The 9,963-nt window shown below is 43.1% G+C and overlaps 1 protein-coding gene across 1 annotated transcript in view; it reads left to right on the forward strand.

Annotated features, from left to right (window-relative positions):
• Positions 1–9,963, forward strand: part of LOC111666512 (sodium channel protein type 2 subunit alpha-like) — a 42,286-nt gene that overhangs the window by 21,779 nt on the left and 10,544 nt on the right. The window contains exons 11-16 of the mRNA XM_087178128.1: positions 26–397; positions 561–690; positions 1,205–1,440; positions 2,545–2,718; positions 2,990–3,346; positions 6,284–6,694. Of these exons, the coding sequence (XP_087034254.1) occupies positions 26–397; positions 561–690; positions 1,205–1,440; positions 2,545–2,718; positions 2,990–3,346; positions 6,284–6,694 (1,680 nt within the window). The remainder of the gene's footprint in view (positions 1–25; positions 398–560; positions 691–1,204; positions 1,441–2,544; positions 2,719–2,989; positions 3,347–6,283; positions 6,695–9,963) is intronic.

Below are 9,963 nucleotides of genomic sequence, written 5' to 3' on the forward strand. Positions count from 1 at the left end.
CTAATGTTACTCTGTGTGTCTGCAGCCTCCTCTGTCTCCCCTGCCAGTCCACCCTCTGCTGGCCACGCTCTCGGCTCACCCCCTCAGCACCAGGAGAGGAAGCCAGGTCAGCATCTTCAGCTCTTTCCGGGCACGCAACAACTCGGAGGCTGACTTCGGAGACGACGAGTACAGCATCCACGGGGACGCCTTCAGGAGTCGCGCCAGTTCAACAGCCACACCCTGGAAGAGGAGGACGGGCAGCGTGAGGAGTCACTGCTCCCAAGTCTTCACCCCAAGTCTCACCGTCAACGGTCGGCTCAACATTTCCCTGGACCAGAACGGAGTCACCGCTGTGGGTTTGCACACGCCCACCTCCATGCTTGCTTACAGCATGGAGAGGGTTAGAGAAGACATGGTGAGCGTTAGAGGCCTGTGTGTAATTATGAAAATCCTGCAAAAGTGAAATACATATATAAAGCATTTTAAAACACTCATACTGGAATATGAATTAACAGCTTGCTAAATAAAAAAGAGGAGAAAGCCTTGTGTTTAATTTGTCGGTGTTCCCTATCTACCAGAAGCCTGCCGGTGCGGAGGACCCAGTTCCCAGATCGCTCCTCCAGCCTTCACCTACAGTGACCGAGCCTCCTCCAGTGCACAGGAAAAGAGGGCTGAGCTCTGTCAGCTTCCTCAGTGATGCCATGGAGGGTGAGTCCTTTTGGTTGTTAAGGAAATAGTTTGATATCTTTAGAAGCGCGCTTCTCATTTGCTTTCTTGCTGAAAGATGGATGAGAAGATTGATACTACTGTCGTGTGTGTTTGTTAAATATGAAGCCTGTCAGCTTAGCTTAGCACAAGGACCAGAAAGAGGTAAAAGCACCTCTAAAGCTTAATAATTAAGACTTTAAATATAATTAGTTCAACTGTTTGAAGTCATGAAACTGATCCTCTCATCTAACTCTCAACAAGAAAGCAAAATGAGAATGTTTTCCAAAAAGTTGAACTATTCATTTAAAGGTTGCTCTTCTAATTCTCACTATGTTGAGACTTAGGGTTACGGTTTACAGCTTGTATAAACCTCTGAGTTGTTTGAGCTTCAGATCGTGGCCACTGGTGTTTGGGTGTTTGAAAAGAAAGAAAAAAAAAAACCCCAAAAATTCTTCAAGTGGAAATTTAACAAAAAGCCTGAGGTGGAATATCTCACCTCGGTGTCTGTTTGCAGAGCTGGAGGAGTCGAGGCAGAAGTGCCATCCCTGCTGGTACACATTTGCCAAGAAGTACCTGATATGGGACTGCCCCTGGTGGCTGAAGATAAAGGATTGGGTGAAGTGCATGGTGATGGATCCTTTCCTGGATCTAGGTATCACCATATGCATTGTGCTGAACACCCTCTTCATGGCCCTGGAGCACTACCCCATGACGGATGAGTTCAACACCATGCTCTCAGTGGGCAATCTGGTAAGGGGGCTTTAGTGATAGGAGGAGTGGGCAGATATGGAGCATTTAAAACGCTGTCTCTTAAGTGTTGTTAGGTGGTAGATGAGCGGTGGAGAAGACGGTAAAGAGACAGTCATTCAGATAATGTATTTCTATATCAGGCAGCTGGGTTTTTATAGCCGGTGATGCTGAGCTTGTGGTCAAATACGGCCGCGATGATCCATTGTCAGAGGTTGTACTTTGAACTATTTGTGATTACTTGGTAAGAGGGAGTATTTTTAGAGGGAGGTTGGCTGATTCCTTCATTTGTATTTTGCCATCTCTCCTCACTGTTAGATTGTAGATCCGGGCAATGTTTTCAAATTTGGAAACACACTTAAAGCACCACTGTGTAGGATTTAGTGGCATTTAGAGGTGTCAGCTGCTCGGGCAACCTCCGGGCGACCCCAACGGAAGAAGAGCCCCAACCAACTGCAGTACCCGATCCCCTCTGCTTCACTGCTTCCCACACGGCGTCGAACACTGCTCCCTTGTGAGAGTTAACAACGCACATATTCAGATTCATTAGTTTCAGACGGATGCGTTCGGTTCACCGTTCACCAAAAACATCAACGAGCGAATTCATGCGCAACGCTGCTAATTCCTTTTCTATTTCTGACCTCCACCAGGCCCGTGTGTCTTAGCAGCAGGATCCCCCCCAAAATCTGACCAGAGGTTCATGAATTTGATGGAAAGCTATTTAATTAATTATTGGACAAGTGATCACTTTTTGCTCCTTGTTTTCTGTCCATCGATCCATATTCTGCCACTTATTCTGAGTAATTCAGATGTCCCTCTCCCCAGCAACATTTTCCAATTTTTTTGACCCTTACCCTTCTCATGTAAAGTTCAGGAAAGATCTAAGGCATAAATGTAGAAGAAATGTACATGTAGAGGAGTTAACAACACAGTGTTAACATGTTTAACAATCTAACAGCACACATTCTCAACATGACAAGGTGTTGACAACATGTGACTCCAGGTGTGAAGTGTTTTTGGCCTCCTTGACTTTCCGCAGGTTTAGAGTGAGGAAGATGTTTTGGCTCCTTTCGCCCTTATCGTCTCTGTCACTGTGTTTTTTCCCAGGTGTTTACGGGGATCTTTACAGCTGAGATGGTGCTGAAGCTAATTGCCATGGACCCTTACTACTACTTCCAACAAGGCTGGAACATCTTTGACGGCGTCATTGTTTGCCTCAGTCTGATGGAGTTGGGTCTTTCCAATGTAGAGGGGCTGTCTGTCCTGCGATCTTTCAGACTGGTAAAAGAAAAATGAAAACCTTTTCACTCATAGTTTTTTATCCATTATATGTACTTGTATAACTTTTTTATATAGTAAATTAAACCGAAATCAATACTATCAGTGTCAGGACTGAGGGTTGGTCAACAATTTAATCAAACCTACCAATTAGAAAGCGATATTGCCGAAGGATTCGGGAGTCTTAATCATCTTATATTCCAACATCGCCACCCGACAGTTTCTCGTAAAGATGCAATATTGTATGTCTTCCTCACTTTGCTCTGTTCATCAGTTACGAGTCTTCAAACTGGCGAAGTCCTGGCCGACTCTCAACACGCTCATCAAGATCATTGGCAACTCAGTGGGCGCCCTGGGGAACCTGACCCTGGTGTTGGCCATCATCGTCTTTATCTTTGCTGTGGTGGGCATGCAACTGTTTGGCAAGAACTATCAGGATTGTGTGTGTAAGATCTCCAATGACTGTCAGCTGCCTCGCTGGCACATGAAGGACTTCTTCCACTCTTTCCTAATCGTGTTCCGGGTGCTGTGCGGCGAGTGGATCGAGACCATGTGGGACTGTATGGAAGTGGCAGGGCAGCCCCTCTGCATCCTGGTGTTCATGTTGGTCATGGTCATAGGGAACTTAGTGGTGAGTACTAAACTGGACATGATTTAAAAGTTGTACTTTGTTAAAGGATAAGGCTGGTGATATATTTTTCTTACTGTCAATATTCTAACTAACAACTGTTGCTTGTCTTATTCCTCTGTCCCATTGACCTCATTGTTGTCTAAAGGCTTTTAAAAACACCTCAACAAGCAATTATGATGAACACGGGCACTGTAGTTTATTCTTAAAGACTCCCTCTGAACATTTAAAATAATCAGTCAACACCACCAGCAACCAACTGTAGTCAAATCCAAATGATGTTTTCACAAGTAATCAGGGATTAAGTGGCACCAATGAGGACTGGTGACTCCATATTATGAAGATGAGACCTACTCGAAATGTGACTGGTGCCTCATTGTGATAAATTATGCAAACTCAAATATCTGTGTAGCTGCAGTGGTTTTCGCACTTTCCCTCAGTTCTCCTGAACACACGCAGATCACTGAGGAAGTGGTTATGTCACAGCGTCACGTTAACTGTCTTGCAGATTAGCATTAGCGGACCTCAGAACAGATCAAGTCTGGACGACGTATAAACCATCTGTTGTCCCTCCGAAGTCATATATGTAATATCTGCACATGCTGTCGTGCAAACTGTAGCCACAACAGACACAATCTACGGTAGCAGCGGCTTTACTGCAGCCTCATGTCCAACAATATTTTATCCACTGCTAACGAACTAAGTCTTATGGTCGATTTTGTGACCTAAGTACTGTACACAGGATCAGCCGAGAGCACTGTGTGTTCCCGCTGTCGTTCCAGTATTATTCCAGGTATCGCTTTACACACAGGATGAAATACAGCCTGCGTGGCATTACATGTAGCTGTTTCAACAAAACATGATTAATCTATCTGATAGCTCTGTTTGTACACAACCGCAGTCACTAAGTCCCATTGTAAAGATACGTATTGTTGGTCCAAACATATGGAGATTTGTTGTCCAGCTGTGTCCTGTAAGCTAACGTTAATGAGAACAGAAACAAAGACAAAATCCCGGAAGAGTCAGGAATCGCAGCATTTATTTGTCGTGTAGTTTTACTGTAAATGCAGCCTAATTTTTTGTGCTCATTCTTGAAATATATTAGTGGGAGATGTTTATTATCCAACAGGAGAAACATATTAGAACAGTATTACACACTGAAACATTAACATCGTCCGCACCGCAATCAATTCACTTCTGTCTTATTCTGTTTTAAAACCCTGGCAGGCTTTTTAGAAAATGGAGCGACGAGGCTTTGAGTGTGTAGTTCCTGTTGGATATTGTTCAAACACCTGTTCCCAGCATGCCTTCTGTTCCCTCTGCCATTAAATGCTAGTTTGTTCCCCGTTTAATCTGCTCTGTATCAGTCAGAAATGTTTTAAAACCTTTTTGGGTTAACTTAATATTTCTTTCATGGTCTTTGCAAGCATTAGCATGCTCAGCTAGCTTTGTACCTACAGTAGTAACCAGAGCTGTATCTGAAATCACTCACTACTCCCTATATAGTGTGTCAGTATTGCACAACTGATGGTCACTAACCAAGCAATATAGACCATCATGCATTGCACTTGCACTGACAGAAAGACGGTGCAGAGAAAGTTACCAAAGTAGGGTCTGAAAGTGTTTTTCCATTTTACATATGCGCTCATGATATCGTCCCCTATATTGAACTCCCTGGATAGTGAGTAGTGAATGAGTGAGCTTTAGCTTTAAGCTTTTAGCTAACAACACCACAGCCATGTCTGTATTTACTTTAACAGGCTTTTTGTTTTAAAAACAAATCAGTTGGAAACATTTAAACCTCAGTTTTCAACCAACTCATGAGATTAAGCATTAGCATTAGCATTAGCTTACAATAGGTAGCTACAGCTAGCTACAGCTGAGAAAGCCAGACAGCGACAGTCACCCAACAATATCTGTTTTCATCGGCTAGAAATGAAGAACTTGTCTTCGTTTACTTCTGTGTAAAATTGAAGACCTATTTTTTCAAAGGTTACTGTTAATGTTGAGCGTTAAATCTGCCACATTTATTTTGGTAAACTGCATAATGTGTCATGCCTTGGCAGGAGAAACAGCAGTAAGTAAAGAGACAGTGAACTCAGTGAACAGTTATTCCACCTCTGACACCTCTGCATCATCTGTAGCCTGGTGGTTTCACACCAGTTCACACCTTTCTGACTCTCTAAATACACAACACAGCTTTAAATACTCTCTCAAAGGATTTAACTCTGCTTTTTCAACAGCAATGACCTAAAGAGCACACAGCAGTTTGTCTTGTTTTTACACCTGCTGGGTACAGACACTTTCAGTGACTCTATTGCCTTGTTAGGGCAAAGGCCAGATCACAACAGTGCTCCTTATGCAGTTTAATGGATAGAAACCTCCTCTGCACATGAATCGTGGGAAAGCTGTTTATCTAAGGGATTATCCAGGATGCTTAGGGGCGAGGAGGTCGGAGGGCATTCATCACTAATCATCTGCTCATGCTCCCCATCTCTGACTGGCTCAGTGGCTAAAGATGATCCTTACCAACTGTGCACATCACACATGCACACAGGCAGTGCGCACACACAGACCACACATACATGCAGTGCAGAGATGCGCATGATGCTGCTGCTCTCTAACCGAGTAGACAGATTACTTGGGAGTTGGATGCTTGGAGCCTTGAGTTCAGTGTAGCTGAAAGCAGCCGAAGCCATATGTGTCTGAGCATATCTGGGTAGGATATCCGCTCGAGTTTACAATGCAGGATTTGCCAGTGTTGACAAAATATGTGGGATATCATGTTGTGCATTAGGTGCACTTATCCTTCAGCTTACAGGCTAAAGAAATGTACGCACAAAGTTAACAAAGCATTTCATGCAAGTTTCAGGTGAAATAACATTAATGATCTGATGATTTCTCCAAATCAAATGTAACATAACATCTGTCCGTCAACAGGTGCTGAATCTCTTTCTGGCCCTGCTGCTCAGCTCCTTCAGCTCCGACAACCTCTCCGCTCCAGATGAAGACGGGGATTTGAATAACATCCAGATCGCCATCGCCCGTATCAATTCCGGTGGTTCGTGGCTCGCCACGCACGTCAGCGACTTCTACAACCACAGCGTGAAGCGTCGGAAGCAGAAGGCCAAAGAGGCCAGTCAGGCCATCAAGCTGGTTAGCAATCACGTGGAAAGCAATGGGGGAGTTTTCGGATGCTATGGAGAGAAATACGTCATCCCAGAGGAGGACAGCTACATGACCAACCCAAACCTGACTGTCATTGTTCCCATCGCACCCGGAGAGTCGGATGTGGAGTTTCTGGAAGAGGAGGAGATTTCAGAGTCGTCAGAGGATGAAGACAACAAGCCGGTGAGTTTGTCATATCCAGAAACAAGTGTAAACACAAGACTGAAGCTTAATGTTTTACTGCTCTGTACACTCACGGCCTTTAGAGCTTATCCACCAACACCAGATCACATGCTGCTTTCTTCACTGATGTCATAACTGGTGTTTTTGCCTTTGACCACTGCAAGACCCAAATTTGGATGTCCCCTTTGTGTTTGAGGCAGAGACTCAAAATTAAAGGCACTACTGTATCTGTAACATTCAGAGCACCCTTGTCATTAAGTGAAATGCAGTCCTGGGCATTGGCCAATACAGTGACGTGACATACACAAGACTGGACATGATTGATAGGTCTTGTTTCAGAGTCTACTCCCCCCACAGGTAATGGTTCCCTCCCATTAGAAATGTGTTTCCTGCAGCCAGTATATAGATTTATTTTATTTGACACTATAGACAACATTTGAGTGAAACGAAGCGTGGAGATGGGAGTTGCTATGCCAGACTATAGTTTGACTAATGTTATGTTATAAGATCCCTCCATGAATTCAATGCCTCACCGGTTCTGACCCTAGTTTTTCCCTGACGTCGGTCACATCCCGTTTGGCTTCACTAGATGACTGATGACTTCTTTGTGCGTATGTGGTTTTTGTGTTGTTCTGGGAGGCAGTTGTTTGTTGACATTAGACTTAATTTTAGCTAGTGTTGTGCACTGTTGCCAAAAAAGGCATTAAGGCAAGGCACTCGGGAGAGAGAATAAACACCAGATCCTCATTTTGTGGAAAATTCATCTGAGTCTTTTTACAGTGAAATCAGTCCACGGGCTGTTATTGAACTGAGGCCGTGGAGAAGGTCAATATTTTTACTTCCTGCCTTCTGCCAGAAAAATGATATCAAATAACTAAAAGTATATTTTAGCAAAGGTAAACGTAGCTGCTGACTACAACATCTCTCCATTCGTTAGAAATGTGATACTAAAAAAGTAACGGCTAACGAGATATTGACTAATAATTTTTGTGTCTGGAATTTCCAAATAATTTCCCAGGAAGGTTCCTGAAAATAAATGTGTAATTTGGTGCAAATCATGAGGGAAATAGGCTTTTTATTGAAGAAACAGCTCCACTGAAAACCAAGTAAATATTCACCTGTTGTTAATTTATTATTGGAAAGTTTGTTCTACATAAACTGCATGTTGCATATGGACTGACTCGCTAGGTTACGCTATCAGTTATCAATTATTTAATAATTAGTTCATCAATTAGAATTAGTTTATTAAATGTGTACTAAACAAACCAAACACATTTTCCAAATTAGTACAACTTCTACGAAATGATGAAATAATAATTAGAAAACTGACGGTTACATGATGTGTTGTTACCGACACAAGTGGCAGGTTGTTTATGTTCTAGAAAGTTTTCTCAAAAGATTCATCAGTTCAGCTCCGTGTTTGTTTTGGCTCCGTTTTTTTTTAAGTGATATAACATCCGTCAAGAATGTGATCAGTGTCCAGGCCTCCAGCTGTGATTTCTTGCTGTTCGTGTCACTGAGGAGTGAAGCATGGCGAGAGGTGGAGATGATGGGTCATGGGTGTAGTAGAGGTGGGTGGAGGGCGGGCTGCGAAGTGAACACGGATGTGGAGGCTTTCCGGACACGTAAGCTGTTAATCTGTCAAGCAGACAAGGTGAACTCTGATGGAGACGAGCGCCCTGGTGGGACAAATATAACTTGTAAATCCAGATGTTTTATTTCAGTTTGAGTTATTAATAGTTAATGTAACATCATGCAGAACATCTGGCAAAGTTTTCTCAGAAAGCCGAGTTGTGTGACAAAAGGATGACCTTAAAAAAAGACATTTCCAATTATACAATCTAGCCAAATGGTAAAGAGCATATTTTTGTTGCCTGGAAAAGACGATGCAGGGACAGTTACACAAACTGAATAACCACACTTAACTACTTCAGCCATTTTGACATTATTATCATGTTGTTGTGCTGATAAAATATTATCAGCCACAGTCAGGTGCTGCTGTGTTTACTCAGCCCCTCTCTGTGAACCCTTGTCTCAACTAGACAAACATGTAGGTCAAAGTTTTTCACACGGGTGTTGACAATAAAACTAATAATGATGGTTGAACTCCATTTAGCCGCTTCAGTGTCAGGGTGCTGGTGTTGTGCACTGTCATGACTTTTACTGCTGTGACAAAATGTTTGCTGTGAAAAAGGCCTGAAGACCAATATTAAATGCCCCTCCCCCCCCCCCACGCAGGTGTTTGCAATTATTCTATTTGACTGGTGCTTCCTGGTGCTTCCCCACACACTGATGAGAGGACATCCAATCAGGCAACTTAACTGCAAACACCTGTGTGGGTGGAGCATGGATGTGTGTACTGGCAGTATTATTTGTTTTATTTGTACAGCATTATAAGACTTTTAGCTTATTTAGCAATAATTAAAGATGCAGTTTACATCACTCTCGTGTCTGTACTGTATATATGATGTTAGCTTAGCTTAGCACAAAGACTAGAAACAGAGGGAAACAGCTAGCCTGGCTCTGTCAACTATAATGAACACTTTACATCCTGTTGTTTAATCCGTACAAAAACAAGTAAAAACAACAGGTGATGGTTTGAAAGGGAGTTGTATGCTGGACTGTTTCTTAGCTGAGCGCAGTAAGTCTTGCTTTTGACGTCAGGTCAGACTGATTTTTTATTTAGAGACACACTGTGGATTTTGTTACCCACCAGGCTAACAGCTTCCCTCTGTTTCCAGTCTTTGTGCTAAGCTAAGTTACAGACGTGAGAGCGATATCAAACGTCTCATCTAATTCTCAGCAAGAAAGCAACCGGACTGTGATTGACGAAGCTGTTTTGATATGAGAATATGAGTCAATAATCAATATTATAATCGCCACACCTGATGGGTGAAATGAGACCTGATTTGTTTTGATGTGCTGCCTCCAACAGTGTCTCAGGCTCAACAGCTCTCCTGTCATACAAGTGAATATACGACATTGTGTGAGTGGGACCGGGGCCGATCATTCACACCCAGCAAACACCCTGGATAAATAAAGTTTAAATAAATATTTATGATTATTTACCACTTGAGTAATATTAGGATAATTTAGTTAGTACGTATTAAGGTGCTGTTGTTGTCTTTGACCCATTTGATTGCATAACCACGTTACACTCATCAGCTGAGCAAACGTCTCTCTCCCCTTCCTCGTCCTCCCTTCCTGTCCCTCCTGTATTCCTCCACCGCTGATGTCCTGTGGGTCGGGGGGGGGGGGGTTGGCTGGGG

The sequence above is a fragment of the Seriola lalandi genome, unplaced genomic scaffold (assembly GCF_002814215.2).
Source record: "Seriola lalandi dorsalis isolate HSWRI2012SDOR001 ecotype SW California unplaced genomic scaffold, Sedor1 jcf7180002054677, whole genome shotgun sequence".
Taxonomy (NCBI): domain Eukaryota; kingdom Metazoa; phylum Chordata; class Actinopteri; order Carangiformes; family Carangidae; genus Seriola; species Seriola lalandi.